The sequence below is a fragment of the Xylona heveae genome (genome assembly GCF_001619985.1).
Source record: "Xylona heveae TC161 unplaced genomic scaffold L228scaffold_10, whole genome shotgun sequence".
NCBI lineage: Eukaryota > Fungi > Ascomycota > Xylonomycetes > Xylonales > Xylonaceae > Xylona > Xylona heveae.
In genome coordinates this window covers 693,530-710,222 of record NW_017264202.1, presented here as the reverse complement: position 1 = coordinate 710,222, position 16,693 = coordinate 693,530, and the positions used below count along the sequence as shown (strand labels likewise).

At 49.6% G+C, this 16,693-nt stretch overlaps 5 protein-coding genes across 5 annotated transcripts; 2 read left to right on the top strand and 3 right to left on the bottom strand.

Annotated features, from left to right (window-relative positions):
* Positions 1-2,407: 2,407 nt before the first annotated feature.
* Positions 2,408-3,652, top strand: L228DRAFT_270459 (hypothetical protein; the record flags this gene model as incomplete). Its single annotated transcript, XM_018335408.1, has 1 exon — positions 2,408-3,652. One exon carries the CDS (start codon positions 2,408-2,410, stop codon positions 3,650-3,652), a length of 1,245 nt encoding a protein of 414 aa, XP_018185941.1.
* A 1,191-nt stretch (positions 3,653-4,843) lies between these two features.
* L228DRAFT_250071 (hypothetical protein) lies at positions 4,844-8,010 on the top strand. The gene is made up of 4 exons (XM_018333238.1): positions 4,844-6,022; positions 6,079-7,024; positions 7,122-7,515; positions 7,871-8,010. Exons 1-4 carry the CDS (start codon positions 5,255-5,257, stop codon positions 7,977-7,979), a joined length of 2,217 nt encoding a protein of 738 aa, XP_018185940.1. The 5' UTR covers positions 4,844-5,254; the 3' UTR covers positions 7,980-8,010.
* A 1,204-nt stretch (positions 8,011-9,214) lies between these two features.
* L228DRAFT_256796 (putative clathrin assembly protein AP47) lies at positions 9,215-11,424 on the bottom strand. The gene is made up of 6 exons (XM_018333944.1): positions 11,224-11,424; positions 10,985-11,113; positions 10,645-10,874; positions 10,083-10,572; positions 9,632-10,003; positions 9,215-9,540 (listed from the first exon to the last, which is right to left on the bottom strand). Exons 1-6 carry the CDS (start codon positions 11,260-11,262, stop codon positions 9,460-9,462), a joined length of 1,341 nt encoding a protein of 446 aa, XP_018185939.1. The 5' UTR covers positions 11,263-11,424; the 3' UTR covers positions 9,215-9,459.
* Positions 11,425-12,001: 577 nt separating this feature from the next.
* On the bottom strand, positions 12,002-14,253 carry L228DRAFT_223470 (glycosyltransferase family 21 protein). Its single transcript, XM_018330324.1, has 2 exons — positions 13,899-14,253; positions 12,002-13,824 (listed from the first exon to the last, which is right to left on the bottom strand). The coding sequence occupies exons 1-2, from the start codon at positions 14,072-14,074 to the stop codon at positions 12,222-12,224; spliced, it is 1,779 nt and encodes a 592-aa protein (XP_018185938.1). The 5' UTR covers positions 14,075-14,253; the 3' UTR covers positions 12,002-12,221.
* An 821-nt stretch (positions 14,254-15,074) lies between these two features.
* On the bottom strand, positions 15,075-16,036 carry L228DRAFT_250068 (hypothetical protein). The gene is made up of 2 exons (XM_018333237.1): positions 15,575-16,036; positions 15,075-15,509 (listed from the first exon to the last, which is right to left on the bottom strand). Exons 1-2 carry the CDS (start codon positions 15,963-15,965, stop codon positions 15,409-15,411), a joined length of 492 nt encoding a protein of 163 aa, XP_018185937.1. The 5' UTR covers positions 15,966-16,036; the 3' UTR covers positions 15,075-15,408.
* Between the last annotated feature and the right edge of the window lie 657 nt (positions 16,037-16,693).

The following is a 16,693-nucleotide window of genomic DNA, read 5'->3' as shown; positions in this document are numbered from 1 at the left end:
TCTTGCTACGAAACAACGGTCCGTTCATTGCTTAAATTGTAAGTCTCTCGAGGGGAAAGAGCGACCGTCAGAGTTGGCAGGAGCCAGATCGGATTCAAATCGCGTACAAGAGGCAGAGTCTGAACGGGCGAGAAAAAAAAGACCGAGAAAGGAAAGGGCAGAAGATGGTGGAAGATTTCTACCTGGAGGGTACTTCGCCTCCCACGATGTCAACGGGTGGGGCGCAGGTTGACGGTCGGTATCTCCGTCTCGCCTCGGGGACGGAAGGAGCGACGACTCAGGAAATGGCTACACGCGATGAAATCATCGCGGATCCACTTGGGGCCAACCCGCACGTTGTGGCAGGACTTGCTGTGTGTGGCTCGGGTGTGTTCTCTACTACGGTAGAAGTATGACTTGATTCAAGTCTCCTCTTCTTGCTGGTACCGATGGCGATAGTTTGCATCTCCTCCTTCTGATGTGGAAAGGTTCGTGCATGTTCCGCTCTTGTTCGTCCTTTTACGGATGCTTCACACAGCCTCGGCCTTTCCCTTTGCCTGCCCCTCCCTCTTACTTTCCTCCGAGAGGGCCAGATCCCTATTTTGTCAATTAGCTCCTGCAAAAGGTGAAATGTGATTTGATGACCGGACGAGATGGAAAAAGTATGCTCATCTATGGAATTGCCTCTATTGGAGTCTCGGAATTGTGAAAATTAAGGCCCCCGAGGGATAATGTTGTGCAGGGCCCACTAAACTTAGTACTGGCCTTATCTGGTTTTGTGCCAATGTCCAAGGCAGAGTCGACTAAAAACCTCCGTAACAGAATCATCCGCAGCAAGTGTGTTACAGTATACGATTCCCTCCCCCCCCGCCGTCACCAACTAAAAAGAACTACTCTCCCACGCCCTGGTCCGAGGATCCACCTGCACCGCCATACTTCAACCCTCAATTCTATTTAGCATCATTTCCCCTACTCGTGCATCATTTGCCCTTCAGTTGCTCCATTGAACCCCTGTTCGCATACTTTATCTACTCGCCTCCGTCGTCTCTTTGATCGGGCACCAGTCTTGTGGGCTGCAGCAGCGTACAGTAGTACCGTCTGATCATTGGCGACCTGTCACGAGAGATCACTACCATCTTCGTGCTCTTCCGATTGCTACTACTCCACAAAGAGAATATCAAAGCAAGAAAAAGGAGTGAAGGTGAAAAGCATCAATGCTCTTCACTGCATCAGGTCCAATCGCTGAGTCGCCTTCGAACTGAGACCGACATCGACATCGACATCGTGGTACCTGCAGTCTAGGTGCAGTCCACGCTCCACGCGCAGCCAAGACATTTAATCTCAATTTTTTCCCTTCTTTAATTTTTTTCCTCTCGTCTTGCGCTATCTGACGACAGAGTTTGAGAGAAGAGAAGGACAGTCCTCTTGTCTGGAAGGATCGATTTTTCCAGCTTGCCACACTCCGTTTCTGGCGTGTGTCTTGTCTTCGCTCTCTCCCTTAATCACGACTTGCATCGTCTCGGGCTCCTCTCTGCTGGTGTTTATACGACGCAGACGGCGTCTTAAAACTCTCTGATCGACCACTAGCTCCCTTGTGTTGCTACCGTTCAGGGAAACAAGGAGAGCGACAGCGCGTTGTGCCATTATAGTTGCAAGGGAACAGCGTTTCGTCTTCTGGCCGTGTTAGGCAGTCAGCCGCGTCCTGGGCCCCCTGCGACCTGGCCAATCCCACGTATCGCCAGGCTGCTTCCGGCTACCGAGCGCAACTACGACCTGCTCCCTCCCCGTTCGCCTACCTCGTTCGTCCACCAAGGCCACCCGAACCTTCAAACCGGGGGGGTTGTGCTTTTTGGTAGCTCGTCGTCTTGCATATCCTCGTCGCTTCAGCTCGTTTTCGACAGGGCTCCTCTCACACTATTACACCACCGGACGCAACAACCCCCCGGCTGGCTGGTTGTGAGAGAGAAGACCTGAGGGCTATTGGCATATATCGTGCCATCCCTTCCCCCCACCAGTGACAGCATCTTTATCATCGTCGTTCCTCTCGATTCCTCATCCTCACCCATCCTACTTTTTGCCTCGACTTCCCTCCTCCTAAATCCCCTCCCCCGTGACATTGGTTTGGAGGAGATTTTTCACTTGGAGGAACTTCCATCTGGTAAGTCTCGCGGTCATTCACCCCGAGACCGAGTTGGAATAAACAAGCGAAGCCATTTCCTCCCCGTTTGAGACTACTTTACGGGGTATACTGAAGCCATCGCCCCCGATTGATTCCTGCGACATTTTAAAAAATCGCTTCTGGACAAGAAGGCGGAATCTTTCTGGCGACAGGCATCGAGGGCGGATTGTTTGACAGTTTAGCCATTCGTGGCAGCTTCTTCGGTAGCCTTGGCGGCCACCGAAGTACCCGGTTGACCAGAGAACCATGATGGTCGATTTTCGAGGCCCAGCGGCCTCCATGCCGCACCGCAAACCTGTTCCAGTCCATCGTCACAGTGCTTCAAAGTTGGCACCGCTGACACAGATTGTGCCTGACTCTCAACAAACTGCCGCGGGTCGGCAGTCCATGTCGAGTGCATCTGGTCGCTCACGCGGTTCGCCGGCTTACTACGCATCTCAATCACCATATCCGCCACCGCTACAACCGTCGCCGCTCCAACCAGCGACCGCTTCCCAGCAAGGTGCGACGATGACCTCAACCTACCAAAATCCTTACGCACCCACGCGACGAACTCTTTCCAACGCGACCGCTTCGACTTCCACAACAGGCAGTTCAGGCGGAGGCCTCATTCCTGCACGGACCAACTCCTCAGCATCCGCCTCCCTTCGACGCTCAACCTCGTCTCGTTCCGGCGGCGGTAGCTCCCCCACGGGATATGTGGCGCTGATGCGCAAGCAAAAGGCCACGGTATGGTGCGACCGCACCCAGCACGAGGATCCGCGGTTGCTCGCGCAGCAAAAGGCAGCCAAGGTGCGGGCAACCCTTGAAGTGGTGGGAGGCCGTAACGTACCAGGAACCCGTACATCCACGACGTCGAGCATGCTGGGCGCTGGTGTTCGCTCGCGAATCCGGCATCATGGCGCGCAGAAGACGGTGGGCTACAGCACAGCAAACCTGGCTGGCGACGGTGTGCCTCTGCGCCTTAGTGCAAGCGAAGTGGGTGATGAGGATGCGGACGACAATAATCAACCGTCACCTGGCGGTCAACGCCATCATCATCATCATCATCACCAACACCACCACCACCGCTCTAGCAGCGGCCGCAGCTCCTTGGGCTCAAACAGGAGATATAGCAGCCTGGGCCTGCAAGCGCCGGCCGTGTCGCCTGGTCGGTTCAGTCAAGGCAGTAGTGGCTCACTACCCGGAACTCGTCTGAGCACCGGTGGGCCTACTCCTACCAGCACTGGACCCGTGGCCGAGTTGGCTGAGACGCCGGCATCGAATGGCACCCGCGAGGACTACTTCAATCGCCCTCGAAGCTCGTTCGCCGGTGGCAGTACAGGCGCGAGCAGCGGTAGCTCGAGTGACTATACCCCGAACCCACCTGCGCAGAGGAGCGACGGAGCAACAGCGACGTCTGAGGAGCTCAGACGGAGAGGCAGCGTCGATGATCGGACCATGACCCTCAGCGGAGTCCGTCTCTTTGTCGCAAACCCGGATCTGAGTGATTGAATGTCCTGATGCGAGTTGAGCCGCGGCCCCGAAAAGGGAGAGATCTTGTCATCTCCCCGCCGCAAACCATCCTTTCTCTTCCGCCTATACCCCCATTTTCTTCTCGGCAAATTATACTATTCTCAATTTTCTCTTTTACCTCTTTCACATTATTGTCCGCACTGACCCGTTTCCATGGCTAGCGCATCTCCTTTCTCAGGTTAAATCATGCTTTCTCAGAGCCCCGGATAAGGAGCATTTGCGGACCACTACAGCTAATTAATTGTCTTATCTTTTCTGTTCATGGGGCTATTGGGAAGCTACCCTGGAGTTCGGCAAGGGCGTGGCGTTTGTCTATACTCTGATTTTCGTAGATAATCCCGTGTCGCTGGGAGACCATTCGTTTTTCACTTGTCGGCGCTTCATATCGGTCCAAGGGTTTTTTATTTTCTGTTTTCTTTTTTCTTTTTGCTCATTTTCGTTTCCAATTAACATCCAGCGATGCATGCCAATATGCGACATGTCATCCACTTAATGCTAGTTTTTCCATTTCAAGCCATACCACCAGCAAATCGACATGTTTCTCCGGTGCGAAGCGTCTTGGCAAGCCCGGCAAGGATATCAGCCATAGTACCGACAGACAAACAACGCAATCAAGAAGCTGCCTGAAAAGGCAGATGACTATTAAACAACTCTTTCCCTCTCTTCAAATTGTTCCTGGTGAAGTCGTGTAAAATGCCATCCGAGTAATCTGCTCTCGAAGCCGAGCGGTCCAACCACAGCCCTGGTGTATTGTAGCTTCAAATCCATGTAGATGGGAAATCTGTGCCTCGCCCCTCACCCTTGATTATCCCTCTTCTTTTCTTTTAGCCCTTGATTTGAGCTTGAACTGCATTGTCAAGGTACTCCGTAACGGAGATGTCAGACGCGATATCACGTGACCCCGCTGATCTGCCTTAACCCGAAACAGGCCCAAATGAGCAAAGTCGCGCGTTCTCCCCCCCCGTCCCCCTTTCGCGTCGGAAACGCGAATGATTCCCACAAGTGCACGTTGGGCACACTGGCGCTCCACTGTACGGAGTTATTCGTTAGCGGACTGCCATCATTAAGGGTTCTTTCCAACCAGTGCAACGTAACAACGACAGGCGAGAGTGTGATAGACACGGGCGCGCGCGTGCACAATTGCAACAAAGCTTGTTGTCATTTCGTTCTCTTCTTACAACTTTCTGCCATTGACGAATTGATTACTACTGCTGTTTTTCTTGCAAACAGGATCAACAGGCTCATGAGATACCGAACTCCATATCATTGGCAGATTTCACTATTGGCGACACAGTGTGCAAGTGTGCAAGCGTTACAATTGCACGACTCCCGTGTATACGTCTGCACGCTCGAATCAAGTTGGGCCTTGATTGCAGGATATATTGCTGTGTTTGAAACCCAAGGCTACAGACTTGCCGGTCTGAGGAATTTAAGATTCTCGAACGTCCAAGGCAAATCTTGAGGAGGGAAATTGGCTGGTGTCATTGAATTGTCCAAGTTCAGCACCAAGGACAACTGTGAAGACCCCGGAATAGGATTTGGGGTGGAATCATATTGCGGGGTGTACGAGCTACTGTGGAAATGTCGGCGGCGACTCTGGACGCGTCGATTCCGCAGAACAGGGCCTTGTCGGTCGAGGAGAAGGATAGCAGGATGGTGGAAAGAAAGGATACCGATGGGGATGTTGCTATGACGATGGAATACAAAACTGTCGAGGAGGATGTGCAGATGGTTACGGAAGACAAACCTACCGCGGAGGACGTTGATATCACAAGGGAACAAAAACTTTCAACGCCTGCATCTCCTTCGTCTGCCTCGGTTTCGGCCCACGGATCTCGAAACGGCAGCATGCCGCCCGAAAGCACTGCTTCCAGTCGACTCAGTTCACCTGAGCTGAGTGATATCGATTCAACAAAATTCGATGATGCTAGCGATGACGAGAAACCCACGCCTGTGAAGACTGATGCCAATGGCGAATCAGTCGCGGGCCCTTCCAGCCCTTCCGCCCCTCCTACAAAGAAACGAAAGTTGACATTCGCTGAGAGAGAAGAAGCGAAGCGTGTAGCGCTAGCTGAGAAGGAAGCAAGGAGAAAAGCCAAAGAAGAGCGCGCGAAGGAGAGAGAGGAAAAGGAAAAGGAAAAGTCGGAGCAAAGGGCAAAGAAGGAGGAAGAAAAAAGGGCCAAGGAGGAGGAGAGGCGGAAAAAGGATGAGCAGCGGGAAGAAAAACGGAAAGCCCGCGAGGTGGAAAAGTTACAGCGAGAGGGTGAGAAGAAGAAGAAGGAAGAGGAAAGACGAGCAAAGGAGCTAGAAAAGCAAAAGAAGGAGGAAGAAAAGAATAAAAAGGAAAAGGTAAGGAGTTTATAAATAGTCAACATTCTGCCTGGCCGCTGACTTCTTTTCCACAGGCACAGTTACGTCTGAATGCGTTCTTTGCAAAGCCAGCTCCGAAGCCAGCGGCAGAGTCCGGCGATGCTGCGCCTGAAGCGCCTGCTGAAAGAACGGAACGGCCAAGAGCCGGATCACCAGAGGCGCGCAATTCGCCGTCGGGATCACGACTCAGCTCGCAGTCTCCTGGAAAGACACGCCAGTCTGACTACCGACATGACTTCCAATCTTTCTTCCTGCACCCGCACACCAGAGTCGCACCGATCAATCGGTTCAGCAGGGATCGTGAGGCCTTGCAGTGTGGTCGAGAAAAGATTGATTCAAGCTTACAGCAAGCTGAATGCGATCGACCGCCCCTAGAGCCGGTCAATTTTGCAGAGTTATTACACCTTCCTACCACACAGCGCTGTCCGCGAGGGAAAAAGTATCCCCGTACTGCCCGCGTAATTGCTCAGATGCACGGTTCTTCAGAAAATAATCCGGTCGACTTGACCGGCTCAGGGGATGGGTCCAAGGCGCGGAAACCTACCGATATGCTCAAGGACGTACCATTGAAGTATCTCAGGTTTGCGGAGGATGTTCGACCACCGTATGTCGGAACTTTTAGTAGACAACCTGGTGATGATTCAGCCCTCCGCCGCGGACGCAACCCTTTTCAACGTGCCCTGCCTGAGACAAATTACGACTATGATTCCGAGGCCGAGTGGGTTGAGCCAGAAGAAGGAGAAGAGCTAAACTCGGAAGGAGAAGAAGAGCTGAGCGAAGACGACGGAGATGATCTGGAAGGTTTCCTCGATGACGAGGGTGAAGGAGCAGGTACAGCGGTCAATAAGCGGCGCCTACTCACCGGAGATCTGGAACCTGTCTCGACCGGGTTATGCTGGGCGGGATCCCCAGGCGATGGGAAGAAGCAGCGCGCATCAGACCATTTCAATCTCCACGACTACAAAATGGAGATTATTCACGGTATGTTCCACTCTACTTCCTCCCCCTTCAATTTCTCAATCTGTGCCCTCCTTGGCTCGCTGGATCTCCCTTGGCTAACAATATCAATATCATGTAGAAAACCATTATTCCTCTATCAACCCCTTCTCTACAGAATACTGGCAGAAACCCGAACCAGTATCTGTACCCCATCCCGCCAGCGTCAGCCCCGCATCATCAGCATCAGCCAAAAACAGTAACAAACTCACCGATATGCTCCGTCCTCCTCTCCACGCCGCAAGTCGACCTCATCCCGGCATCAATACCCTCGGCGCAAGTCCATTGCGGACATCTTCTCATAGCCAAGGTACCGAAAACGAGGTTGCGCTTGCGCAGCAGAAGCAGACTCCGTCGCGAGGTAGACAAGTCACGAGGAAGGCGTCCTTGAGTCCAGAAGAACTGGTCGAGTTCAAACAGGCTGTGCATGGAAGCGACTTGACAAAGGCGGGGCTCATTGAAGTTTTGAAAAAGAGGTCAGTATCTTCCCTCGTCCCTATTCTTTAATTTACCCCTTTTCTTTTTTTACTTTTCTATTCTTTATTTTACTCCTTCTTTTTCGCTTTTCTTAGCCCTTTTCTTTTTTGTTCATTCCCTCTCCCTGTCGCTGCCCCGCGTCTCTTCTTCGCCTTTTCCCTTTTCCTTTCCAGTGTTGTTTCCCCCTTTTCTTTTCGTTTCCTTTCCTTTTTCCCAGATTACGCAACGCGTATGGCGCGGGAACAGTCGTGGTACAATACATCCGCTCGCCCAATCCCTCCCTCTATTCCCCTACCAGAGTTCATTTATTTACAATCTCCAAATCCCACAACTAACTCCTCATTGTTGATGCAGATTCCCTAAACATTCCAAGGACATTATCAAAGATACTCTGACAAGTATTGCCCAGCGAGTAGGCACCAAGGAAGCAGACAAGCGCTGGGCCGTCCTCGATGGTGTATGATTACTTTTTTCCCTCTTGTTCCTTCTCTCCCTTTTTTTTCTTTCCTCATTTTTTATTATCTTTCCTTCTTCTTCCTTCTTCCTTCACACTATTCGTTTGTTCTTAAATGAATATATTGTCCTGGTATGCATTTCTATGCCCTGCTTTATATTTTATTGCATTACTTGCTCTGCTTAGCATTGTCCGCCTTGTCCGGCTTGGACCTTGAACCTTGAACCTGGCTTGGTTTAGTTTGATTTGATTTGAATTGCATAGCTCCTTTACGTCACTTGATCCGTTATACTGTATTTCACTTGATCTGGCATACTTTATTTCACTCGATCCGACATGTACTGCTCCCATCCCATTACTTTGCTTGGTCTCTCAGTCATTGCCGCATTGCTTTGCTTGATCCAGCATGCATCGCCGCATTGTCCGCTGTAGCTAGCATAAACTGGCCAAATTAGATGAGCGTTTGACGGCACTACCGTACTTGGCACTACCGTACTAGACACTACCGTACTAGACACGGTGCTCAGCGTCCTTATGACCTTTATCTCCTTTTTTCCTTTTTCTTTTTCCTTATTTTCCTTATTACTCGTTTCTTCCTCCTTGCGGTTCCATCTCAATGGCTTCTACTGGCAACTGGCACTGGCACTGGCGTTATAGCGAATTTGGCTTTCCTTTTATTTATCCCACATTTCATTTTTTTTTTAAATTAGATATTTAGCTGTGTCGTGCCACGGAGTCGGCATGGCAAGAACAAACTACAGAAGAAATTAAGATGGATACGATATTAAAATGGCATTGGCATTGGCATTAACAGTGACAATCACAATGGCAAGGGCAAGGGCAGTGGGACTGGCAATGACAATGCTGGATGTAATGTGTGAATTCTGCTTCTTTAAGCTTGAGTTTTATCTTGAACTTGGACTGTGACTTCGACTTGAAATTTGAGTGTCGTTGTCATCTTCACCTTCACTTAAAATGGCAGGAAAGGAAGCAAAAAAAAAAAAAAAAAAAGAGGGTTGATAAAAGGACATTAACGGATAAAGGAAGAAAAAAGAAACTAAAACAAAGGAAAAAAGAAAAAAGAAAAAAGAAAAACAAAAAGGAAAGGGAAAAATAATAATAATGATAAAGCGCCGATTGTATTATATTGTGCGGATGAAGATGGCAGGTATGCTAGCACACGGTATCGGAAACCAGATCAGACTCATCTGACCAAGTAACATGTGACATGTGATCAATAAAAAGTTGTGAAAAGATATATTGTGGCTATAGATAGCAGTAACGGTATGTAGAACTTGGAAAGAGCTGGAGTCGACTAAAGAAATGAGAGATAACGCATATTACCCAACGCCGTCAGTGTGTGTGAGAAAGGAAGAGAACGGATCCGGATGATTGAGTTCCTGGTGAGCGGTAAGGAGGTATGAGGGTAGGGGGAAAGAGATAGCTATGGATTTAACTAAGGCGTGAAGAATGTATACTATAGACTCTATCATGAGGCATCGGGCAATCGGACGGCAATGTCGCCTGACTGGGTAATATATCGGACCCAAGGGAGCGAGGGGTATTGGAGCTAAGAAAGCTGTTAGCATACTGTATATCCCAGTGGCCAGAGTGGAAGAATCGTGTGGATGGTATTTGAGCATCAAGTGGAGAGAACTCACCTTTGGCTCTATAATCTTCAGGTACCGTACTTGGATACCGCTGGTGGTAAAGTACGGAATCTCAAACTTGACGTTAATTGGTCTCTTGCCCTTGCCGGAAAGAGCGCCGCCCATGCTTCCGCCAAATCCGCCTGTCATGCCGCCTCCATGCTCGTCGTCACCTTTCACTGAAGGAAGGCCAAGTTCCGCGCGCATGAGAAACTCCTTGCCGCCTCCAAATTGCTTAATCTTCCAAATGATGGCCGACTTTTCCGGCGCATAGTGGACTGAACCAATGTTTGTCCGGAAGCGGGGAGTGTCGGCATCTTCTGGTACAGGAACAAGGATCTCAACGTTATTTGCTGTTGAGCGTCGCTTGAATTGTGCTTTTGCCTGTTTGCAAGGAGATTTTGTCAGGTCCAGGAAATTATATGCAAAATGAAAGAAAGGAGACAGCAGGACTAAAACGTACCTTGAGCATGTAGGCTACTCTTGAGCCGGAATGCGATTCGACGACGCATTCTACCCAGATAAGAGGCTTGACTTGAGTATTTAAACGGTAACTCATGAGCTCGAATTCTCCGTCTGGAGGAATGAAACTGATTGTTCGATCATTTTCGAATCGACTGAGTCGCACGCACTGGTGAAACTTGACATCCTCCATTTCGACGGCCTTGCCTCGCGTTGCTCGCCCTGTGGTCTCAAACATGACCTTGTCGTTGAGACCAAGTCGTAGCTCCGGCATACCGCTGAGGTAGCACTTCATTTTAATTGCGCCCAAGATCTCGGAGCGAAGCACGTTGCCGTTGGAAGAGACGAGCAGGTTCAGAGACTCGACAACATCGAGGAACACTTCGTTCTTACGGTACCGAATGCCTTCACTTCGCCATGACACAGCGTTGGTGACGGCAATGGGAGGCCGAGCTTGCACTTCGAGCTTGTGCGATTCTTGTGTAATGTATCTGAGGCCGCGTAAGTTTTATTGCCATTGTGGAGGAGCTTCCCGTCGCTTGAAAAGAAGAATGAGTACATACTCTTGTAATATTTTGCTTTCCGTCGTCTGGGGGTATCCAAAATCCATCATCTCGTCAAGCAATTCGTAAATGATGACAAAGTTATCCCGTATACTCTCTTCCTCGAGTTCTTTAAAGTATTCGGTGAAGACCTCCACAATCTTGTGAAGGAATAGCAGGATTTCGGCGGCATTGGTATTTCGTTTCGTCAGAGCAAGAAGATAGAGGTTGTTGTGTCGAATGTAGAGATACTGAGCGGGCAGTTAGCTAGGTATCCTTTCTACAGCTTCCATTCTGCAATTGGCGCAGATACGACACTTCAAGCCATCTTCGGTAAATTGCTCAACATGTTAGAACGTACGTTTATACCATCGGAAGAGAAGCAAGGTGGCACGGCGGAGCTTTCGTCTTCGGCTTCGCTCAAGAGCATGGGAAATTTCTCGACGGCGGACATGGGGATATCACCCCTGTAATTCCGGGCAAGGAGGGCCTGCGAACAAATGATCAGTCTTCCATTTTGACGGTACCAATCCCCCCTCGGCACTGAAATTCTTTTGGAATCTCCATGAATCTCCATGTAAGCAATCTCTGGGGAATTACCTTGCCCTTCAAATCGAGGAAGAAAACGGCCGAAGCCATGGTCAAGGAGAGATGACGACTAGGGATGCAACGCGAAGCGTGAGCAATAAATGCTCTGTGCACAGGAATGGCTGTCAACCAATGAAATCAGATCGTCAAAGAGGATGTCAATATGCCGACAGGAAGATCAGAAAGACTGTATCATCAACTATTAATCCTTCGCCCGCCCCGCGTTGTCTGCCATTCTGTAGAAGTTGTGTTGACGACACCTGGAGGGACCTCTCGCAGCGCAACCCTGAGTTACCCGGGGCTCCATCCTGTCTGAATTCTTACCATCTCGAACTATACTACACCGAGACTAGCGCCCCATCTTTCCTCGTGTATTTCTTTTCCCTTTTTTCGCCCTCCAACTTGCTTTTCTTTTTTTCTTCTCCAACGCGCCCAACAGACAGTGCAAATCAACACGATTTCTTCAGGCTGCCTGGTCGGGCATTCTGTTCGTTCCAGGCATTACGGTTTGAGGAGATCACTTAGATTGATGAACTTTGCGATATAGAGGCGCGGAGAAGAATCCGTTGTGACTTGGTCCCATAAGAGCTGGCCGAGCATTTTGCTATGTTGCTTGGGCGGTGTCAGAGGGACCATACATCCATGAATGTAATCATTCAGACTTGATAATTCTGTGAGCTTGCCATGAACAGCTGTTGGGTAGTCAATTTCGACAGCAATCAGCAAGAAATATGATGGCCCTGTCTAAGACGTTGGAGAACAGATGCAAATTCTTTCTAAATGTCATGATGATGGATCATCTACCTATAAAACGCCAAATGCTGTGCAACATAACTGGCTATCTAGTCTAAGCTGGTTATGTTAAATGGATCTTTTTCGTAATCTCATATGCTGAACTTTTCCACTTCAACTTCGACATCAACATCGTCCAACGTCTCCCTTGTGCGGTGCGACGTACGCATCGCATCAACCCTTATATACAGTAAACCCTAGTGCTTTTTTTAAGACATTCAATCTCTCCGAGATTTTGAACGCCCATCATAGGGCGCACTAGTAGACGAAGAAGATGAGAGCGATGATGCCGCGGACACGGAACTTCGTCGTCCCCGCGATGAGGGACGCGGCGTTGCAAGATCTCCAGCATGGCTGTAGCCACCTTGGCCAGCTATTTCATGAACCTTCATGTCCATGCCAACCCAGAAGCGCTTTCCACGCCACTGTACGGTGACTCCTCCAAACACCGCCCAGAACCAGACAGGAAACGCCAGCGCTTCGCGACCGAGCCAGGCAAGGAACCACTCCCGGAAAGGACGGCGGGAGGACGATCCAGGTGGGCGAGCAAAGGCCGGAGTATAGCCATCAACCGCAATGGATGCGCCGGAATGCAGCTTGCGATACAGTGTCCAGTCAATGAAAGCCCAGAGGGCAACGCTGAAGAACCAGAAGACCGCGAATGCTGTCCAGCTCGGAGGAATTCCCAACCTTCGATGGAACCATGGCAACGTTGTTACTGCGAATGCCCCGTAGATGGAACACAAGAAACTCTCCGTACCAGGCTCGACCAGCGTAGCCATTGTGACAGTGAATTTCCGAACACGCAGCCAGCGGACTCGCCGGGCAATGTACTCCTTTACGCTCATCCCGGCCATAGGTTGGATGACAAAATCGCCAAACACCATGCAGTGTTTGCCCCATTTTTCGTACTGTTCTTCTAGCACAGGCTTGCGCCAGAGCAAATCGCCAATGAGGTGGTCCTCACAGATATTCTCTGAAAAGAAGTCGATTCCAGAGGGCCTTGAAGGATCTTCCTGCGACGTAACGTGGTCAAGATGCGCGCGGCGGAACATGTTCGACTTTCCGACGATGCAGGGTGCGATCAGAACTGTATTTATCGCAGTGTAAAACTTGGCGTGGGAAGAAGACATGAAGAGCTCCTCAAGCCGGCCTCCTCCAATCCTTGATATCGTGCCCAGTCGAGTAGAGGGTCGGTTTCGATTAATATCGAAAGTGGATGAATTCGTAGAAGAAACGTAGATGTCGCCATCGCCATCGTGATGCCCGTTCAACAATCCACGCGCTTCGACTTCCTCTCTTGACATCTTTCCCGCGGTGTCCACCACCAGAGGAAGCTGGTGAACGAATTTGTACTTCTTCCCCGGGACGCCGTTGTGCGTGAAGCCGCATAGAGTGTCGACCATGCGACCTGCCACGCCGCTTGCGATCCATACATTGCAGTCAATGATCCAGATCAACTCCCCTTTGGCTTCCCGGTATCCTCTACTCATGTTGCGAACCTTGGGGTTTGGTCCCATGGTCGAATCATACGCCTGCAAATGAGCATCGTCCTCCTCGATGAGAATCTTGGCATCGAATTCGGGGAAGTCAGCAAGTAGCTTCCCCAAGACCGGAAATGCTGGGTCATCGCGCGTGGAAATGCAGAAGTAGATTGTAAGCTTGTCTCGGGGATACGTCTGCCGAAACGTGGCCGCAAGACACTCGTAAAGACTAGGTTCCAGCCCTTTTACAGGCCGCAAAATTGTAATATGCGGTATGTCGCGGTGAGGGAGAGAAGTCGACGCAGCATCTCGTGGAATCGAGAGATAATGTCGTTGTCTATAGTTGAATTACATGTCCCATTAGCTACATATCCACTGAGAACGGGTCAATTCGCGTGCAATTCAGCATACATTTGGATATAACCCACGGCGCAAACCAGCGCGACTGTAATGCACCAGATCAAACAGATAGTAGCTAGAATAAGCTTCCAAGTAGGAGGCCCATCATTTTCTTGCGTGCGGTCAATTGTGGTGTCGGACAGTGTGCGCGCAAAGGCGCCTGTCCACGCCGAAATGGGGCCCAGCATGCGCACTGGTCAATGACGACTGGGTCCTTGGCACATGAAATGTGCAGGGGTACGGAAGCAGTAGACGGTAGTCTATAGGAAAGCCCGACCAGAGCGTGTTGAAAGAGCAATGGGCGAGAGAAAAGAAATACTCTCGGGAAACGATTGACTGTTGGAGTAATCTCCCTCGTTGTACCGCGCATCAGCGGGATCTGCGGATGGAAAGATCAGCGGGTAAACCACCGAGTGTAGGTTGCGGGAGGCCATTTCAGGAACCCCAACACGTCAAATCGAAACACACAGCCAAATTATCGGCTATACGGTTAACTGATCGCATAACTGTACTGCGGTTGCAACCTCCACCATAGGCTACCTTGTTGAGTTTCTCTCCTCAGTTATAGCGAAAGCTCTTTTGAATTCCAATGATTTAATTGATTCATAAATATACGACATTAGGAGAGAAATTGATGGTAATCAGCGTAACTTCAACAATCTAACGTTTGTCCTTTACTACTCCATTAATGGAATATCGGCCCAGGTCCTATTAACATAGCCAAAGAGTCCTCCCATTGCCCAGTGACCTATTATACTCAAAAGCATACAGAAATGTATTGGCCATTTTGGTCTTCAAATTACTTTCCTTTCCCATTTCAATTAAATGATTATGCTGCCTCATAAATATATAAGCCTGCACGACGTGTCGCCTCGAACAATGTTGAAAAAATAAGTCTTTTACATACCGCTATACCAAAACCAAAAGCACACTCACTCACCTTAGCCGGTTTGGATTCAAGCAACATAGCCATTCTCTAGCAGGAGTCTTTCAGGGTCGCATCTTGAAAAAAGAAAATCAAGAGCCGTATTTCAGGGAGCAGAATGCTTTGAATTCAAAAAGATGCAATACCATGCAATGGTCATATGCGATTCTAAAACCCCCAAAGTAGCTGCGGTGAGAATCAAAAGATCTTGGATAGACAAGTATATTTAATTCAACAAAATAGACTAGATACAACGAGTGTCACTGGTGGGGGATTTGTGCCATAAGGAGTGCAGGAATGACATTGGCGGTTGGGCATTAAAGAGCGAGTACCGCTGGACGATAAATGAGACATGGGCCCCTCGCTGGCAATCATCTCATGAGATGATACGATTAACGAGGTGGCCAACAAATTCAAAGAGTGTTCGAGAACGCGTAGAAGAGCAAAGCGGCTGCTGAACCTTTGAAAGTGTGCAAATCAACCTACGTCGGGGGAGCATGATGAACTCCAGCACGCCGGTTAAAGGCAGCACTCTCCTGTTATGCTAGAACTAAGACGTTACCCATGGTCTTAGCATAGCGACGTGGTTTCGCCAAGTTAGGCAAAGACCAAGCCCTCTTCAAAGCCCCGCAAGATCGATGCGGACGATCTGCCAGGGTCCTCATAGACTAAAACGACGACACCTCGTTCGTCGCGTCCTACGGCAAGCTAAATCAGCTCCTCAGATCGAGCAAATACCACGTCGAAAGCACTGGTCACTTACTGCCATCAGGTAGATTATGACGCACCCAATGACCTTTCTTGAAACCGGTCTTCAACGCGTCTTCCACGTTATTGGGCTGAGCCGAGAATGCCGCCAGAGCAAGAATAAGGGCTAAATTTCCCTTGAGACCGCCTTGATCACCTGTCACGTCCTGAGAGCGAAGTGCATCGGGGAAAAGGTCCCAGGCCCATGCCTGATTAAAGCTCTGCGTCGCCAGTCTTCGATCATGAGATCCCATAGTTAGAGAGGAAGTACTGCCGGGACCATGACGGAAACGAAGGATTCCCCAGTCCTTTTCGCATTTTCCCTTTCTGACATCGTGAGACACGGTGTAGAAAACGCTCTGGCAATGATACACTGAAGCTAGTTGAAAAGCTGGTGAAGTGGCCATGAACTTTGTAGGAGAAATTGTTCCGTTATCCCATCGATAGATCTTTCCAGTTATTCCCTGCTCAACTTGGATATGACCAGCGGGGGTATCAGGGGGAAGCCAACGACCGAACTTATCGGCTCGCGGAGGTGGACTATTTTCATGGTGAACTTGTCGAATCTCATCAATCTGAAAGAGAAAGGAGACGTCGTTGGCCTGTATTCGGAATTAATTGAATGAAGGTGATGAAGAAGAAAAATTGAAATCGTTTACTAACCGCCATGATTGAACAATAATTCTGCAAAAGCTAGACGGACTTCTGCTCGTGAAGCGTCATCTTTTGATCCCCTCTTTTCAGATCTTTATAATGTCCCAGAAACGCTCAACCCTCCACAAAGTCGTGTTGAATGCATCAGCTGCGCAGGACAGGGCCAGGAAGGCCTATAGGAGTCAAGGTGCAAAAGGAGGCATGGGCAGTCACAGGGGTATGGGTATTATCGAGCAAATCGCCAGGCTCGGGCTGAAGGAAGAGTTTCCTATATCGATCTCTTTGGCAGTAGCTGGCCAGCCAAATAGCGTACACCAATAGGAACCTGGATCTGAAGATACATACGTTCAAAAGGCATTGTGCCGATGTCTTTGGGACGAAATTTCAGGGGATCAGTCAACCTTCTGATCAAGATGATTAACAACTTGGATAAAGTGGCATCTTAGAGTTCCTCAGATCGTGTTATATTATTAGTAGAAGG